The sequence below is a fragment of the Vicugna pacos genome, chromosome 2 (assembly GCF_048564905.1).
Source record: "Vicugna pacos chromosome 2, VicPac4, whole genome shotgun sequence".
In the NCBI taxonomy this organism is placed as follows: Eukaryota; Metazoa; Chordata; class Mammalia; order Artiodactyla; family Camelidae; genus Vicugna; species Vicugna pacos.
In genome coordinates, this window is record NC_132988.1 from 21,552,091 (window position 1) to 21,570,576 (window position 18,486).

The 18,486-nt window shown below is 42.1% G+C and overlaps 1 protein-coding gene across 3 annotated transcripts in view; it reads left to right on the forward strand.

Annotated features, from left to right (window-relative positions):
* TBC1D9 (TBC1 domain family member 9) overlaps window positions 1-18,486 on the forward strand; it is a 106,656-nt gene that overhangs the window by 47,963 nt on the left and 40,207 nt on the right. For all 3 annotated transcript variants that reach the window (XM_072976585.1, XM_072976596.1, XM_072976588.1), the window contains exons 3-6: window positions 6,551-6,669; window positions 13,621-13,849; window positions 14,264-14,525; window positions 16,290-16,497. In XM_072976585.1, the coding sequence (XP_072832686.1) occupies window positions 6,551-6,669; window positions 13,621-13,849; window positions 14,264-14,525; window positions 16,290-16,497 (818 nt within the window). The remainder of the gene's footprint in view (window positions 1-6,550; window positions 6,670-13,620; window positions 13,850-14,263; window positions 14,526-16,289; window positions 16,498-18,486) is intronic.

The following is an 18,486-nucleotide window of genomic DNA, read 5'->3' on the forward strand; positions in this document are numbered from 1 at the left end:
AGAGCTGAGATCAGGGTCCCAGGCCGCCCCCACTCCCCGCCCAGTCCTTTTTCAGTGGCATCACACTGGCTTTTATGATTAAACATTCTTTTAGTCAGAAGCTGGTAAGACCCAGAGTTTAATTAAAGATTGCCAGTTGATGCTGCTTCTGCTGTTTATTTACACTAGACGCAAAATGTTGGGTAATTTAGTTGCCTTCCACATGAGACACATGTAATGTGGAAGTTGGTCAGTGTTTTTTCATCCTCTCTTGGTCTGTATACCTCAGGAACTATTCCTGTTTCGTTGGGAACCTAGCAGCTTAAAAAAAAAAAACTTGGCTTATTTTCAGTAAGCAAAACATGTTCATTGCAGGAAATTAGAAAATACAGTTAAGCAAAGAGTAAAAGACAGTACTAACACTTTAAAAATCTTTACCTTCCAGACTTTACATATACGTGTATGTCTGTGTGTCTGTACATACACATATATATGTATTTCTGTGTGTATGCATGTATGTGTATAGACTTTCTATGTCAAGAAAATGTATGCCTATAATGTCAGTTTTAATAGGTAGATAGTATTTTATTGTGTATCAAATGTAATTTATCTAACTGATGTGCTATTTCGGGAAATCTAGGGTTTTTCTCTCTAATATTAACTGAATTTTGAAAAACCATAGTGATTATCCTCTGAATAAAGTATTTCCACATTCCTTTAATTATTGCCTTAGGGTAAATTTATAGGAGTACCTATGCTGAGTCCAAGAATATGCATGTATGTAAGGCTTTTAGGATCATGAGCCTGTTTGTCCTCCAGAAATGGAGCCATTTACGTTCTGCCCATCAGAGTTGGTGAGGACCTTGGCATTTAAGTAAAATAAGCAAAATGACACCACCAACCACTAATCCTTACTGCTAAGGCTGGATGAGTTACCTGGGCCTCTCTTTTCTCAGAGTGATTATAAAGCTATGAACGTACTGTTATGACCTGTAAGAGATTACAAGCAGAGTTATGTAAGCAGCTTATAATAGTTGCACAAAGAGTTGTTCTAGGCCTGCTTTACTTCAATTGTACGTACACTTTGCAATCCAAATGTAACAGTGTCAGGGCCGGAGAGATCTGCGCTGAATGTATGATGATCAGACAACAGTTAAGCAGCCAGTTTCTTAGTACTCTGACGTCAGAAGTTAGAAGTATCTCTGCATCACATTTCAAGGAGAGACGTTTGTGTTCTGTTACTTGTCATAGCAAAAGTTACTGTTTGTTTAGTGCTTTGTATGTTCTAGACCTGTGCTAAGGACTTTACATGTATTGTCTTCCTTAATCTTCAGCACAAACCAACGTGGTAAGATGTTGCTACCTACATTTACGGATGAGGAATCTGAAACACAGTGAGGTTAAGTCACTTTTCCATGGTCGCAAAGCTAATATGTGGCGTGGTAGGGATTTGAAACCACGTGTACTCTTTTGACATCCAAGTCTGCGGTCTGAACCATTAAGTGAAGTTGTCTCCCTGATAATCAGGCTCCTTATTACTTCATATAATGTATCCCCCCGGTGTACTTAACTGCACTTCTAAAATAGGTCGGGGGTGGAAGTGTAGCAACGAACAGCATACATTTTGGAGACAGAAGAGTCTGAATTTGATTTCATAGAATGTGAAAACTTCAGTTTCCTCATCAACAAGAGGACTGTTAATTGGCCTGCTTATAGGATTGCTGTGAGAGTCCGTGTCTGTAGTTAAGCGTGGCTCCGGGCCCTGGTGAGCACAAGTAAGTCATGGAAAACATTATCATTATCACTATTTAACCTGTTTATAGTTTTCACTTTAATTGGATGTGGATTTTTAAAATGTAAATCTCCCTTTTGTCTCTAAACTGTTCAAATCACCACATTACTTTGGGTTGTATCTCTTGCCCTCTCTAAATATGAGTTTGTCATTTTTCTGGATGTAGAGAGTATGGTGGTGGGCTTGTAAATACTACAGGGACAGTAAGTGTCACTCCAGTGTATTGGGTGTTACTCTCAGATAAAAGTATTTAAATTTTGGTATTTAAAATCCAAAATTAAATTATCATCTCTGTGGATAAGATTGTGTTTGGGTAAGGCCGTAAAAAAGATGATTCTTTCTATTTAAGTAGCTTCAAGAGCTGTTCATTTGAGGACTAGATCACCTTTGGGATCCAAGCATCCTGTTCTGATATCTGAAAATACTCGGTTAGCTGCCTTTTAATCTCTGGGATGTCTGGTGGATTTGTTTTGCTTTGTTTTGTTTTCTGCTGTCGTGAGTGGTTATTGTTTTTGCACGTACACACAGGTATATACCCACACGTGTGCGTGCACACAAGCTCCATCAGTGGGGATTTACCGTTTTAGATATTCTCCAATTCATGTTTTTAAATCAGACCTGCAGCTCCAGAACCAAACTGTATTACTAATTATGCATCGCAAAGAAATATCCACTGAATATCTGTCAGTGGGGGACTTAAGGCTTTGTTCCTAATCCTCAGAGGCCAGATACAATAGAATCAATTTGTGGGTCCACCTTAATGCTGCTTCCTTTTAGTTTCAAGTAGATTTCTTGTACTTTAAGGTACATCTCAAACTAGATGAGAGATTAGACTAGGCTGATTTAGTATTTTCCACATCGTAGCGAGGAGTATTTAAACTTTGCCCAGATATATGCACAGAGCCTGTGGCTGGTATTCTAAAAACAAAACATAACACTGCAAATGATAAAGATTCTCATTTTTCCAAAATTAATTTCTCAATAATCTTGAGCCCATGAAGTGCTGATCCAGTTTTGACCATGGTGGAAAACTTTACCTTGGATTTCCTGAAGGAGTCTCATACCCGACACAGCTCTCTTTGTTGTTCTGGCTGATTGCACAGTCAGGTCAGCTTGTTTTTTCCTGCTGTATCTCTGTAAATGCAGCCTTTCCAGAAAGTTGACTGCCAAGCCCTTCCTTTCTCTTCTGAGTGCCCAGCATATTTTGCTCAAACTGTTGGGTAAATAGACCTGCCTCTTTTCAGAGTCGTGGCAAAATAGCCTCGTGTTATCTCAGTTTGCACAGTAGCAAAAGGAACGTTCCGAGCTCTTAAATATTGCAGCCCTTGTAATTACTTTCTTGAGAAATGAAAGAGGCATTTATACGGAACATTTAGGATTCCAACATGTTTCTTCTGGAGTCTTGCTGGTTCCTAAAGAGTGGGTTGGCAGAAGTGACAGCTGCTCTCAAACTGTTGGCAGGATATTTGCTCCGTGGACCTGATGTTTGTTCTGGGATGAGAAGTGGACGCCTGCTTCTAGAGATCATTTTTACTAGATCAGCATCTTCAGAATGTGTCTGGTCTGCGGGGGAGGGACTCCAGCCCTGCCTTATAGGTATCCTCATACTTCCAGAGCCTGGAGCCTTGAGTACCATCCTTGCTTATTCTTTGTGTATTAGGGAAAGTGTTCAGAGAATATGGTGCATTTGCACAGTAAATAGAAATGTAAAAGATGCATTTACATCACTCCCCGGCAAGTGTCTGTCGGGTATAGATAGGAATCCATAGTTAATTCCTGAAGGTACCATTGGCTGTTGGCATATGTGACTTTTTCTTTCCTCAGTGATGGTGATAATGGTACACAAATTTCTTTGTTATCTACAGCCCAGTCTTCTGGAACTTTAGAACCTTAGGTCTGGATAGAGGCAGAAGAAACCTCAGAAACCTCTTTGGTGGTATACAAGCAGGCCCCAAGCACCAAGCGGTCTGAAAGAGCTGGAGAACTAAAGATACTGAGATTTGCCTTCTCGCACCTTTCCTGCGCATGGGAGCTGTGAGTGGCTGGAGATAACTCCAGAGAGCCGGCCTTTTCATGTGACACTGCCAAGCCTGGGAGAAGCAACAGGAGATGCAGGACAGCAGAGAAGCAGCTCAAGCAGCAGGAATTGGGGTGGGGGCAGTGGGGGAATCGCAGACAAGAACTTGGGGATTTACATCCTGGGCAGCAAGAAGTAGAGAAAAGAGCCAGCAGTGAGCATGGTGGCAGGTGCTGGCAGGTGGAGATTGTGGACATGATGGACAGCAGGACAGGGTGATGAGCAGGAGGTCCTGGGGCAGCAGAGAAGCCAACAGGTGGGGAAACAATGTGGCGAGTAAACTGAAGTTCAATATAGGAGTGCTCCAGATGGCTACTTGATGACAGGGATCCACCCCGTAGACTTTCATGGGATGCCCATGAAAATCAGAGGTCTGAGTGAATGTTTGTTGAATGAGTGCATGTGCACACACACCATTTCCACAATGGCTGTGTGGCGGGATGGGAGGATGTACCTGTATGAATATGCATATAGAGAAAACTGAAGGTAGCACGTGCAAAGGTGGAGGCACACCTGGTCTGCGCTGGGGCTTGTTATCCTGGACTTTTTTGTCCAAGATGACCGAGGAACAGTGAGGTTGAAGTGAGGTTGGATTCCAAGACCGGAGTAACAGGGACTCTAAGGTCAAGTACCTGGTGTGACCACCTGGAAAAGGGCAGTGCAGGGGGGGATACCAGTCAACAGCCAGACTGCCCGGCTGAACTAAGAGACGTGTGCAGACCGGCCTGTGGAAGGCACATCTGGGATCAGTGCAGGCAGGGCTGGAGGAGAGGCAGAATCAGGCTGGGAACTGTGCCCGGCGGGTCTGCAGAAGCTCTGCCATCCTGCGGGTCCCTGGAGTGCCTCCATCCTCAGGTGCGAACCTCTGACGGGGCCAGCAGGCACAGATGGGACAGCGGGGTGCAGGGCATGTGGCCGGCATTCACGCTGGACTGAGCTCTATCTGTAACGCACAGCCAGTCACAGCTGGGGATGGGGGTGACCTGTTTACAGACAAGGAAGGGCGCAGTATGTTTTAGAAACTTTTCCAATGCCAACTTAAAATTTTTGTGCCTAAAATGTTTGAACACTCCTGGCAAACTCCAGAGTGACTCATTCCCTAAATATTCCAAGTGCTCATTGTGCTTTGCATCTGAAAAGTGGTTTCTACTCTCGAGAGTGTATTTGTAGACGTTACTCCTTGTGATTTTTACTACGTTGCTCTGAGATGAGCCAGGGTTTTGTTTTGTTCTTTTGTCTCCATTTTACACGTAAAGAGTTTGAGACAGAGAGAGATGAGGCAAACTGTCTAAAGGCACCCACCAGGCTGGTGGCAGGGACGGAGGGGGACCCAGGTGTCCTGAGTTCCAGCTCTTGCCGTGACAGCACAGTAGAGTCATGGCTTTCACACACGACTGACTGCAGCCCAGGATGAGTGAGCTGCAGAAGCTGCAGGAAGAACTCCAGACAGTCTCCTCTTTCGTGTTCTTGCAAGGCTGCCGCTCCTCGCGGAAATTTGCTCTTCGTCCTCTTCATAAGCACAAAGTCAAAAAAAATGAACGTTGAGTTTGGTTTTGTTCTTCCTTTCCTCGGACAGTGGATCTGAAACTCCTCAAGCCTGCCTCTCCTTTGCTAAGAGATTTTAGTTCTGTTCCTCACAGTTCTGAGTACAGTTCTGGATGCATTTGTATCTCCTACCTTTCCTGGACAGGAATCAGAGTGAGATGCTGAGAGACCTTGAATTACTGGTGACAGAGAACAGAGAGAAGCTATTTTTAAGAAATCAATAAAAAATGTAACTTGGAAATCTAAGGAGGAGCATGAAGGGGTGAATCAGGGAATCACAGAATCACTTTTTAATTCTGGAACGAGTGGTACCCACAGTTTACATCTGTGAGATATATATATGATTTCTGACAAAGTGCTCTTCTGCAAGATCATTAACTTTCCCAGAGCAAGAAAAGAAGAAAGGAAAGGAATTTATTCCAGTGTCTTGACAACGACATTGTGAGAGCATCCCTATTATGCCCTGCAGTTGTGAGCAGAGAGCAGGGTTCCGGGTTATATATGCTGCAAGGCTAAGGTTGCTTAAAACTAGAGGTTGCCAGGAGAGGTGACTATGCTTCTTGTACCTGACTGAAGTGTAGCGGCTGAGATGGAGGCTGTGAGGATGACCTCATCCCACTGCGTTTCAGGGCAGCTGTGCTGGTGAGAGCCGGGCTGCTCTTCCCTCGCGGTAGTCCATTTTCACATCTCATTCATAATTGAAGGGAGTGAGGATAATTTTTTGCCCATTATAGGAGGTGGTTACATCAGCTCTCCAGGGGCATACCAAAGCTCTGTATTGTTGCAGCTTAACAACTGTAACCTAGTACCCAACAAGATCTACATGCCAGTCCTAGGAGGGAGAAAAGAGGATAGGGCTAAACTCCCAATCCAGAAAAGCGAGCGGGAGAAACATTGCTGCCTTCTACTCTGGAAGATTGTCCTGAAAAGTTTCTGGACTTACCTGATCAGATGTGACCATAACACAATACTTACTCTCAGGTTTCCACGTCCTTAAGCATTTCTGTGTGTCTCCCCTGGAGAAGAGAAAGCATTTAAAGGCAGAGCTGGTGGGAACAGTAGTCCTCTTTAAAGGCACTGCATATGGATGAAGTTAACCATGATTTTTAAAGTGTCTTTTAAATTCTGACTTCTGTTATCATTTTACATTCAAATAGGTGGTTCCAGAAAAGAAATCACCGAACACTGGGAATGGCTCGAGCAGAATCTGCTGCAGACACTCTCCATCTTTGAAAATGAGAACGATATCAACACATTTGTGAGAGGAAAAATACAGGTAGTGGTTTATTTTATTATATTATTATTTTTTTTATTGATGTCTGATTGACCTATAGCACTAGTTAGTTCTAGGTGTACAACTTAGTGATTTGCTCTTTCTAGAGTAGTGGAGTTTTTCTTTTTTAACCTTCCTCTGGGAATAACTCCAAACTTATAGAAAATTTCAAAAATAAGAATTGTATAAAACACACCTGTAGACCCTTTACCCATATTCCCTGTTGTTAACAATTTACCCCATTTACTTTACCCTTTGTGTGCTCACTCACTCTATTTTATAGGAAATTCCCCCTAAATACTTCAGTGTATATTTTGAAGAATTAGGACTATTCTATTAAATAACAACACTATCACCAGCGGTAAATTTAATACTAATACTGTAATAGTTGGCACATTTCCTGATTTTGTTAATTGATCCAATAATGTCATTTATAACATTTTTTTTCCACTCCAGTGCAAGAGCCAGTCTAGGAAGCTATTGGATTAGTTTTCATCTCTTTTGTCCCCTTCAATCTGGATCATTTCAATAGTCTATCTTTTATGACATTGATATTTCTCAGTGTATAGTTCTGTTTTTTTTAATGGGACACTTTTCCTTTGGGACTTTATTAGATGTCTCTGGAAGATAGACATTCTTGGATGGGACATCATAAGCGATCTTGTGTCCTTTTCAGAGTATCATTTCTGGAGGCACCTGACACCCATCTGCCACCCACTGGTGATAAAAACCCAGCAAGGTGCTAGCCAGTTTCTCCACTGTAGAGTTACTAATTTCACTTTTGCAATTTTCTGTAGGAAGACACTTTAAGTCTATCCATCAAAATCTCCCCCTTGATTTAGCGTCCATCAGCGATTTTTTGGTGGAGCCAGTCTTTGCTCTTACAGTTTACAATATGATGACTCTCCAATTCCACTACCACTGAGCTATATCCCTCCCCCTCTTCATTCTTTTTTAAGCTGCATACTATGTGTGTGAACCATAGATAATCCAGCTACTCTTCTATTCTGTGACATTTATGTAGTTTCCAATATTTTGCAATTATAAATGATGTTCCATATGTACGTTTTCATGCATATGCACTTGTGTATGGTTGGGGCTGTATCTTTAAGATACACTGGTAGAAATGGGGTTGCCAGGTCAAAGGGTAAATGCATGTATGGTTTGGCTGAATACTGCCAGTTTCGCCTCCCCATTTTACATTCCCACCGGCATGTATGGGAGTGCCTGTTTGCCCACAGCCTCGCCAACAAGGTAGATTATCAAGCTTTCGAGTTTTTACCAGTCTGAAGGGGAGAGATATTTTAGTACTGTTTTCATTTGTATCATCTTATTTATGACTGAAGTTGAACATCTTTTCATGTGTTTAAGGGCCATTTTTACACCCTGTCTGTAGACTGTTCATGTCTTTTGCCTCTTGTTCTGTGAGACTTTTGGTCTTATTTTTCCTTAATTTTTAAAAGCTCTTTTTAATAAAAAGGCCATTAGCCCTTTATCAGTTATATGTGGTTGTTGTTTTTCTTTTGACTTTGCTCACGATAGTTTTCACCAAACTTAAAATTTTTTATTTAGTCAAAATCAGCCAGTTCTTTCTATTATAGCACCTGGTTTTTTCAGTCATAGTTAGAAGCCCTTCTTTACACCTGGGTTAAGGAGGAATTCTAGGAAGTGACCTGACAGTGTTTCTCATTAAAATTCCAGAGTGGCCATTTTGTATTTTATTTCTTCTTCTTTGCTGAACTTCTACATGTATATGTAGTGACTTTGATGTGCTTGTGGAGGGAGGCGAGCTCCAGGTCCTCCTCCTCCACCAGCTTGAGCCGCCCTCACATGTAGTAATTTTATGATTGAAAAGGAGAAAAGTATAAATGGATTTTCACTGCTCTTTGGATTCTGATGTTTTTGAAGGGGAATTTTAACTGGACCACATAGAATTAGTGAGAACTGAGGAGTACCACAGCAGGTGCAATGATACAGCCCCTTCCTTTATTCAACCCCTTACAAAATGAGCAGTCTATCAATGCTTTAAAATTGGCTATTTAAGCTTCTGCTCCATCCTTACTAAAGAGATGATTAGAAGAGTAGTGAAGAAGATAAAAAAATTGAGAGAGGGGAAAACCTTGGAAAGGATCAGTCAAGCTAGCAAAAATGGCAGCTTCTGAGTAAAAAAAAAAAATTTATTCTTAACTAAATTAAAAAAGTATGCTTAATGACAGACAGCTGTTGGGCAAATAGTTTACTGACCCACCAGACTGAATTCTGATCCTGCTGGAAGAAGAATCTATCTTTATTCTTCTGGCTTTTTACTGGTAGTAAAAGAAAGAATAACATGTTTTCCTTGTTTAACTGGTAGTTGAATATAGAACTTAGGTATAATAGATGATTTTTTTCTTTTTGGAATGTTTTGTATTTGAAACTTAATAAAACAACATGCAAAAAAAATTCTTGAATATTTGAGAGTTTTATTGATAAAATTAATCAGATTTGATAACATCTTCCTGTGGTTTCTAAGTCCTGTATCTGAATTTCTGGGAAGTAGATGAATTTCTGAATTTCTGTAGATGAGTAGAGTCTGAGGAGGGGCTGGGCGAAAGGGGGCGGTGTCTGGTGGGGGAACAGACGTGAAGCATCTTTTCTGTCCTGGAGCTACTACTGAAGTTCTCAGTTACCTTTTCATAGTCCTCCCTCAAATGTTGTCTTCTTTGGGAAATAGGTACAAATAAAGAGCTATAGGAAGACACTGAAGCTTCAAAGTGACAGTAGTTAGGAGAAATAAATAAATAAAGCAAGGACAAATTATATCAAATAGCCATTCTTCTCACCATTTCCATTACACCAGAAGTGTCAGATTTAATTCCCCTGAAACCAATTATGAGGGAGGAATTGCTACTAATGCAGTTATGTGTGAAAGAACATCATTCATGTGCAAATGAATGGTTTAAACATGCACAGATTGTCCAGTAATGAAGGGAACCAGCCTATTTGTTTGTGCTGAGATCTAATTAACTTTCATAAATTATAAATGAAATAATTAACTACAGAGGTGACCAGAATCCAAATACCATTGATAACTTTTGTTTGTTTCCTCCTAGATTTCTAATATGCGTATTTATCATAACGGTAGTCTTGATGTACATATAACTTTCTAGCATATCTTTTTTCTCTGGTATCTACTGTGTTGTTATATAACTTTTAGTTGTTACTGTAGTAACTGAATATTATCCCACAATTGACCTTACCATTCCTCTCTTTCTAGACATCACCCCAGCTTTTAGACTCGTGGGAGTCAGGCACAAACAATACTATAGTGAATCCTTTGGTGCAGCTTTTCCTATAATTTTTCACTCCCTTTTGGGATAGATTACAAAATGTTGGTTAATGGATTAAATAAGTTTAAGCACTTTTCATGGACCTTAGTAGATATTGTCAGTCCATTAGAATCCTTGTGCAGTTTTCCCATTGCTTACTTTCAGCATTTCACTTGTTTAAATGGTTTTTCAAATTTAATAAGTAAAAAGACTGTCTTATTGCTTTAATTTTCTCTTTGATTATAATGTTGAATTTCTTTTTTCATGTCTCCTAAGTTAATTTTCCCCCTTTTGTGAATTACCTGTCAATGTCATTTGGGTATTTAAATTTCCATTGGACAGCCTGAATATTTGGATTGTAGTAATTTCCCAAAGTTACGTGGAGCTGTTGCCTAGAACCGGGGTGACCTGTTTTATATTATGCAGAACCTTAAGAACATACAGGAAGGAGATAATTCCATCCTTTTGTTCCATCATTCGGTCCACCTGGCTAAAAACTATGGTAAACTAAAAAGAGGCTCTGCATTCGGGACTCTCTCTTTTCCTGAAGGTGGAGATGCTGGGAGGGGAAATTTGGGGACTGTTATCCTTGCCATTGAAACCAGTTGGTAAGGCCTGGCCTGTTGATGTTAGTGTATTGGGCCCCAGAGTGTTTCAGAGTGATGTTTCTCACTTCTGTGTCTTCATTAATCTTCTCGTATTTAAAAACATTTTCTCTTTAAAAATTTCAATGACCATCCTAGAAATTGTGGTACTTGTTCTTTAGAGAGCATAGTGTGAACCTAGTGTTTTCCCACTCAAGACATCTGGGCATGATTCGGTTTGTTATACGTCTCTCCCTTCTAATATTCTCCTTATTGTGACTTCAGGTAAGAGCTCGGCACAGTAGCCCAGAAGAGCATACTGGCCTTGAGGGTCTCCAGGTTACTCTGAGTTGAGTGGCCATTGGGATTGTCTAGGGACCCAACTGCTACTTCTTATTAGTGGTTTTTATTCAGTTCTTTTCATCTATTCATTCATTTATTTCTTCATTCATTCTTACATATTTTTTTGGTTGCCCTCTGAAGGCACTGATGACTTTGAAATGTCGCATAGGCTGTAGGTGTATTTGCCAACTGGGAAAGGTTTTTCCATCCCTCCTCTCTGTGAACTGGCTTCTTCTCCTCCCCAACTCAGAGGTCCAGTGGCCTCATGCTGCCTCCTGGCTGTCTACAGTTCCCTGCGCTACCAGAGCCTGCTCACCCCCACAGCAGCCCAGCTCCAAAACACGTCTCCCCTGGCCTCCACCAAAGTGGACATCTCTGTTCTCTCACACGGTAGTATCAAAACTGACTAGAAGAAATAACCCTATCGCAGATGCTCTCAGGGAAGTGCATTGCCACTTCCAGTGCCACCCATTCAGCCCTCCCGAATGACAAAGGAACAGCAGTTCAACAACTTGGTGCTTAATTTCCCAAGGATTGCAAGCTCTTAAACAATTTTAGATTGAGATATCCGTGACTCTGGAGAACAAAATAAAGACTAAGCTATGGCCCCTTAAGAATGCATGCTAATTTGGAAAGGCAACATACACTCTTTTAATAATCTTTTTATTAAATTTTAGGTGCTAGATATGGTGATTAAAAAATACTTGAGACATTATATTTGTCTTTGAAATGCATATTTAGTGGTAGAAGGACATATAAACAAAATACTTTCACCCGATGTATAAATTAAGAGAACATACAGACGAGAATGCTCGTTCTTATTTAGTACTGGGTTAGTTTCACAGCGAGTGTGATATTACACTGAACCTGGAAAGGTTGATTTGGGCAGATGGAGGAGGGGTTTTATGGCATGAGATGCAGATTGGACTTTTTCCTTCTTTCACTGATAGCGTACAGACATTTTTAAGGTGGGAATGGTACAGTCAAGTCTCTGTTTCAGAAAATAGTCGTATGAAATATATATTAGAGTGTGGAGAGACCGTGAGGAGATGCCGATTGGGAAGCCATTGCCGTAATTCCTGGACTGTGTAAAGGGGCCAAGAGGTGGCTTCTCAATAGAAAATAGGTTGGAGACTTACGCTGGGGTTGTGTTTGCTGTTATGGTATTGTTTACAAGTTTGCTTTTGTACTAGAATTGAACAGTGATGGAGATGACAGAAGTCTAAAGCCCTCACTCTCCTCCCTCCCACCATCTCTTCTGGTTACCACAACTGCCGGTGACTGGAGTGGAAAGCCTGGCAGTGAAAATAAAATTCAGGACATAATTTCAGTACATCAGGCCGAGAAAATCAACAGTACTTAAGATGAGGAAGGACAGTCATAGTTGGGAAAAGACTCCTAAGGAGGTGGGCGTTGGACCAGACACTGAGGTTAGACGGGATTAGTGAAATAGAAGACAGTTTGCTGCTAGTTTTTAGGCACACAGAATGGCAGGGCCCCAGGCAAGAAGGTGGCACACAGATGACACATTCTGGCCCCGAGCGTGCCTCAGGCCAACTAGGGCAGAGTAACTAACAGGGAATCTTGTCGAGTGTAGCACCATGAGAGAAAAGGTTGCAGTGTTGGTTGGGTCAAAAGTGTGTCTGATCTTCAATTTTGGATGTTATATGGTGGTAGTAGGGAAACACTCAGAATTTGATTAACAAGAATTTTCCATTTTAGGAAGATAAAATATAGAGAGCATCCAGGATATCCTGGAAGCCTGAGAGCCAGGAATTGTAGGTATGAGACAATTGCAATTTTCTGTCCTTGGAATACAGAGGACTCAGTCATGTCAAAGGGAACCCAGGAAGATGCCCAGATTCACACAGAGCTGCAGTGACACTGTCAGGGTCCAAACCCAAGACTTCCATGCTCAAAAGTTCATGCTTTTCTCGTGCTACCTTGAGATCAAAGGAAATGAAGATGAGGTGAGAAGGATTTGGTGATTACAAGGTCAAAGGTGGAATTCCACTGAGCATTTTCTATCCAGAGACATACACAGAAGCCAGTTTCCAGGGAGCTCTGGAGGAACTGGGTAACAATGAAATGGCCTCTGAAGCTTCTATAATGATTAAACAGATTAAGCCAGTCACTTGCTATGCATATATTTTGTTTCCTGTGCAACTGATCAAAAATCATGTATCTAATGTAAGTTTTTGCTCTCACATTCACTCCTTTTCTGCTCAAATGATTGCTTGTTCCTTTTTGTTAGGTTCCCTGGTGTTATTCATGGCCCTGAGACAGTGAGTCTGTGGCCAGAATCATGACAGGTGTTTTGGTCTTTCCTCCCTTCCCATTCATGATGAAATTTCATTGATTTTTTTTTTTTTCGAGAAAGACGGAAGTTGACCTGTGGGATGACTCTATTATGATAAGCTACAAAAAGCAGTAGAACTAACAAAATCCTTCTATGTCCTCATTGGTCAAATAAAACTATGGGCTTCATTCTGTGTGAACTTACCAAAATGATTAGTACCAGTAAACAGATGATAAGATCTCTGTTGCTCTTGTTCACTGGCTTAGAATTTGGGAGTTGGCTTTGAAAATACTCTATTTTTTAAAAACTCTAGCCTTTGAAGTTTGTCTCCCTCCACCCCTTTCCAACATGTACAGCATACGGAGAAAAGGAGCTCTAGTCATAGTAATACCAGTTGTGTGTTTTGTGCTTTATCCCTTAGGGCATCATTGCAGAGTATAACAAAATCAATGATGTGAAGGAAGATGATGACACAGAGAAGTTCAAGGAAGCCATTGTGAAATTCCACAGGCTGTTTGGAATGCCGGAGGAAGAGAAGCTCGTCAACTACTACTCTTGCAGCTACTGGAAGGGGAAGGTCCCCCGTCAGGGTTGGATGTACCTCAGTATTAATCACCTTTGCTTTTATTCTTTCCTCATGGGAAGGGAAGGTAAGTTCTCTAGGATCTTGGAGGGAAGCTTTGCAAAGTCTGTTGAGGTTTGCCACATCCAAACATCAACAATTTCTCTGTAGTTATAACTGAGCCAACACTATTTTGTAACGATTTTAACAATTGAATTCAATCATTTTTGATTCCATAGTTGTAAAGAAATTGATTACTAAGTAATAAAGAGTCACCAAAGGTATAATCCGTTTAGCAGACATGGACTTAAATCCACAATAATCATAGCTCAGAATTTTTGTGATCCAGATTTGTCTCTTCAGACTAACAGAATGATGATAAATACTGGCACAGAAACTCACAGGAGTTCAGTGAGATTGGGGCATGGGGTTGTGAAATTACAGTATCTTGAGAGGATTTCAAGCAGCCGCATGTTGACCCAGCCTTGTTTCCTACACTCAGCCAAGCTGGTAATCCGGTGGGTGGACATCACTCAGCTGGAGAAGAATGCCACGCTGCTTCTGCCTGATGCGATCAAAGTGAGCACAAGGTCCAGTGAGCATTTCTTCTCCGTGTTTCTCAACATCAGTGAGACCTTCAAGTTAATGGAGCAGCTCGCCAACATTGCCATGAGGCAGCTCTTAGACAATGAGGGGTTTGAACAAGACCGATCCCTGCCCAAGCTGAAAAAGAAGTCTCCTAAAAAAGTGTCTGCTCTAAAACGGTGAGTGACAGAGACTTTAGACAAGAAGCCCATCCATTCATTTATGAAATTTAACCTTCTCTGAACAACTTCAAGGGTTTTGCAACACTTTGCTGGGTGTGGATACAAAACTGAAAAAGACTTTCTAAGGCACTCACAGCTCAGCAAATGAGGTAGACACGACCAACTCCAGCATAATGTGCTGGGACCTCTTCTGGTCCTCTGAGCACAGTGCCATGAGCACACAGGTGGGGAGGTGGGCTGAGAGGGTAGGAAAGACCTCTCAGCAGAGGCTGCTGGGAGCTGGGCTCTGAAGACATAGAAGAAATTACTCACATAAATTCAGTAGGATGGAATAACATGATGGGAGAAACAGAAGGGGAAAGCACAGGGGGAAGTAAGTCCATCACATGTGTGGAAGGTGGCTGGGTGTGGGATGAGAGACTGCAGAGAAGTCTGAAGACTGGATGTGGGAGGAGGGCTGGAGAAAAGACAAGGGAAAAGTTGACGCCCTGAGGTGTGACAGTATGCATGGAATTACTGAGATGGGGATGAGGGAAGGATGAGTGTTTCCAAGGGAGATGAAGCCTCAGTTTTGATCAGGCTGAGCTGAGTTGCCTGCAGGACATCTAACTGGACATTGGTCCAGTAGGATATACGGAATTGGTAATCATTGCCACGCAGCTGATAGCTGGAACCTGACCAGAGGTCACTGCAATTAAAATGTCTGGTGATATGAGACATGTTTTGACAGAGTGATAAGAGGCTGGGTCACTGCAGTGGATCGACTAGCACGTGAAAAGCAAGGCAAGGGAAGTAGGGGCAGGTATAGACCGCTTGCTCAAGAAATTCAGTGGTAAAGGAGGGGGTTTGCTCTTTCTAGACTAAAGAAGGTTTGAAAATAGGATAGTCTGAAGTAGGCAGACGGGAAGAGTTTACTGGTGAGGGCAAGCGCAGGGACAGGTGTGGGTGCAGGTGCAGAAGGGAGCGTGGAGATAAAGCTATAATAAAATGAATAATTTTAAAAGTGGCATCTCGTAGAGCATGGAGAAGGATGCGTGTGTGTGATGATACCTCTCCCTTTCAAACAGGGAAAGGAAGCAAGAGTCGGTGAGGATGGAGGCAGTTTTGGAGACAGCAGGGAGGGAGCTGGAGGGCTTCTCTGTGTCCTGTGAAGCCAGAAACTCGACCATCCAGGGGCTCAAGTGGCATAAGAGCTTGAGGGGAGAGGTTTAAATAACTGCCATGGTAAACAGAAAAGGACCTGATTCGGGAGGTTATAGTCTCCTCAGGACCCAGCGAGGTTAGAAACGCGAGTTGTCCACGAGCTGGGTTGCTCCTGTGTTTCAGGCAGGTTTGTTGTCTGTTCATAGCAGACAGTGACAGTCAGCTGATTCATGTGGCTTTTGTACCTTCTCATTTGGTCATTCTTAAAAGATAAGACCCCGAAAGTACCTCTAGATGAATATAAATGTAGTAATCTCTTTAGCAATTACTGTATTCTTTTAGAAGGAGAATTATGCCTGTCTAAGGCCTTGTTTTCCCAAGATCCTTGAACATTTACAAATACTGATTGTGAAATGACAACCCAAGGGGCCCTAAGTATATTAAAATAATTTTATTATGTTTTTGGGTCCTAGGTTGGAGCTAACTCCCAGGAAGGTAGGAGTAAGTCTGACAGGCTGGAGGAGGGGAAAGATGGGCTGGGGAACCTCCGTTGCTGCATCATTAGAGGCACTGAAGCTCTTCTCTTGCGTAAGCTGCGTTACTGTTGTTGCTTTCCAGCGATCTTGATGCCAGGGCGAAGAGCGAGCGATACCGTGCACTTTTCCGGCTGCCCAAAGATGAAAAATTAGACGGCCACACGGACTGCACCCTCTGGACTCCATTCAACAAAATGCACATTTTGGGGCAGATGTTTGTCTCCACAAACTACATCTGCTTTACCAGCAAGGAGGAGAATCTGTGTAGCCTCATCATCCCGCTCCGAGAGGTAAGCGTCAGGTGAAGATGGGTATTTGAAGAGTTTAATCTGTAATACTTCTCTGTGTGTTTTTTACCAGCATTGGGTTGGCTTTTAACCATAGGGTGATTGTTCACAATTCTTTGATGGAATCTACCACTCTTTCCTGTGTTGTCATTGCTCCAAGTGACCGTGGTACCTGCAAGATCTCTTCTTCTGGAGGCAGCCTGGTGTTTTTTAAAAAAAAATGTAGGTTTCATTCTTGTTCAGGTGAGGTGAGGCCAACAGAGCAGGAGATGACTGTCATGGAAAAGATTGCTTGTTATAGTCGCAGATCCCTCTAGGGGGCGCACGCCATGCCACGGGGACCACACGGGGAAGCACCAGGGCGGGTCAGCAGGCAGAAGAGCAAGGGAAGTGCGGGTAAGACCCTTTACTGTGGTTTCCATGGGAAGAAACAGTGGAGGCAGGGCAAGCAGGCTTAAGATTGGCAAGTTGGATAGTTTTGGCAGGCCCTAGGGCAGAGGGCCTGTCTCCAGTTGGCTGGTGCCTGGCCCTGGGGTGATGGGGGCAGGTGAGTGGTGGCCCTGAGTGTGAGAGCAGGTGAAGGAGGTCAGTGGGGTGTGGGCTCAGGATTGGTTGGTCTGCCTATGGAAGGGCCACTCACAGGTGAGTCCTCTGCTGACTCTGGGACGGGTGGTCCTACCAGGGGCAGCAGGGCCCCAAGATGTGAAAACATCAAATACAGAAACTAGAACATGTGGTTAGTACACCTGGCTCACAGCCTGAGCAGCTTAGTCTTTAGAGGAGACAGTCCAGGTTGTGAACCAGAAAGCCAAGTGCTGAGATCTGGCTGGTCTGTCGATTCTCTGCATCGGACCCACTGGGACCGCCGGCCACGGTGGCGGACTCCTAAGTCCACCTCAGATCTTCTGAATCTGTGCAGGCTTTGGAGTCTGTATTTTAATAAAGTCCCAGGCTGACTCACATGTGCAGTGAAGACTATGAAACATCAATCTTGTGCCTGTGGTGGAGTGGGTTTCTGTCATGTCTTCACAGTGATAGGTTATTCTGGTACTTGCGTGGAAGCCTTGCTGTGCTGTTTGGGGTTGAGAAGGAACTCAGGTTAAGATCTCAGGGGCTGGCAGGCCTGCACTTTCTAACCTGGCAACTTTCAACCTACTCTGGTCATTTTCTAGAAGTTAACATGGTTGGAAGCTTTGGCTATTAAATCAAGATCGACCCTTTGTTAAGATTCCCTATAGTAAAAAATTCAAGTTTCCCTCTGCCTTCTTTTCTTTTGTTTTTGTTAAATCATTTATGTAAGCAGATGTTCTTGGTTTTTTTGTTTGTTTGTTTGTTTTTAAACTGTTGCATCATTATTACAGTAAATTTGTAAGAATACAGACAAATAAAAAGAAAGCAAAATTCACCCCTAGTCTCACCATTCAAAGATGACCACCTTAGTTAACATTCTGCTATCCAGCTTTCCAGACTTTCTATACATGGCTGTGTATATGTCATTTATATTATTTACACATAAAATATAAAGAATTTTTTCTTTTTTCTTTCTATTTCCCTTAACAGTATACACTTAACTTTTCCCCATGTTATAAAATATTCTTTTACAATGTAACTTTTAATGACTGCATATTATTCCATAAAGGGATATACATATAATTTATTTCTTCTCATGTAGGTGACCTGTGGTTGGACCTTTGCATTGTTTTTAGTTTTCTCCCAATCATATGTATAACTTTCCTTAAGTTATAAATTCCTACAAGTTGAATTGTCAGATTAAAAAAAATGAGAAATGTTAGGCAATTGATACATCTGGTTCTCCCTCTTACAGAGTGAGCTAATTGGTGTACAGCACTTTTTGAGGCCAGGAATTGTTGGGGGTGAATTCTGAGAGGGATAATTCATCAGTACTTACAAATGTATTTCATAACTTTTTCCAGCAAACTTACCTTCTTTGTCTTAGGGAGTTGTTATACGTGTGTGTGTGTGTGTGTGTGT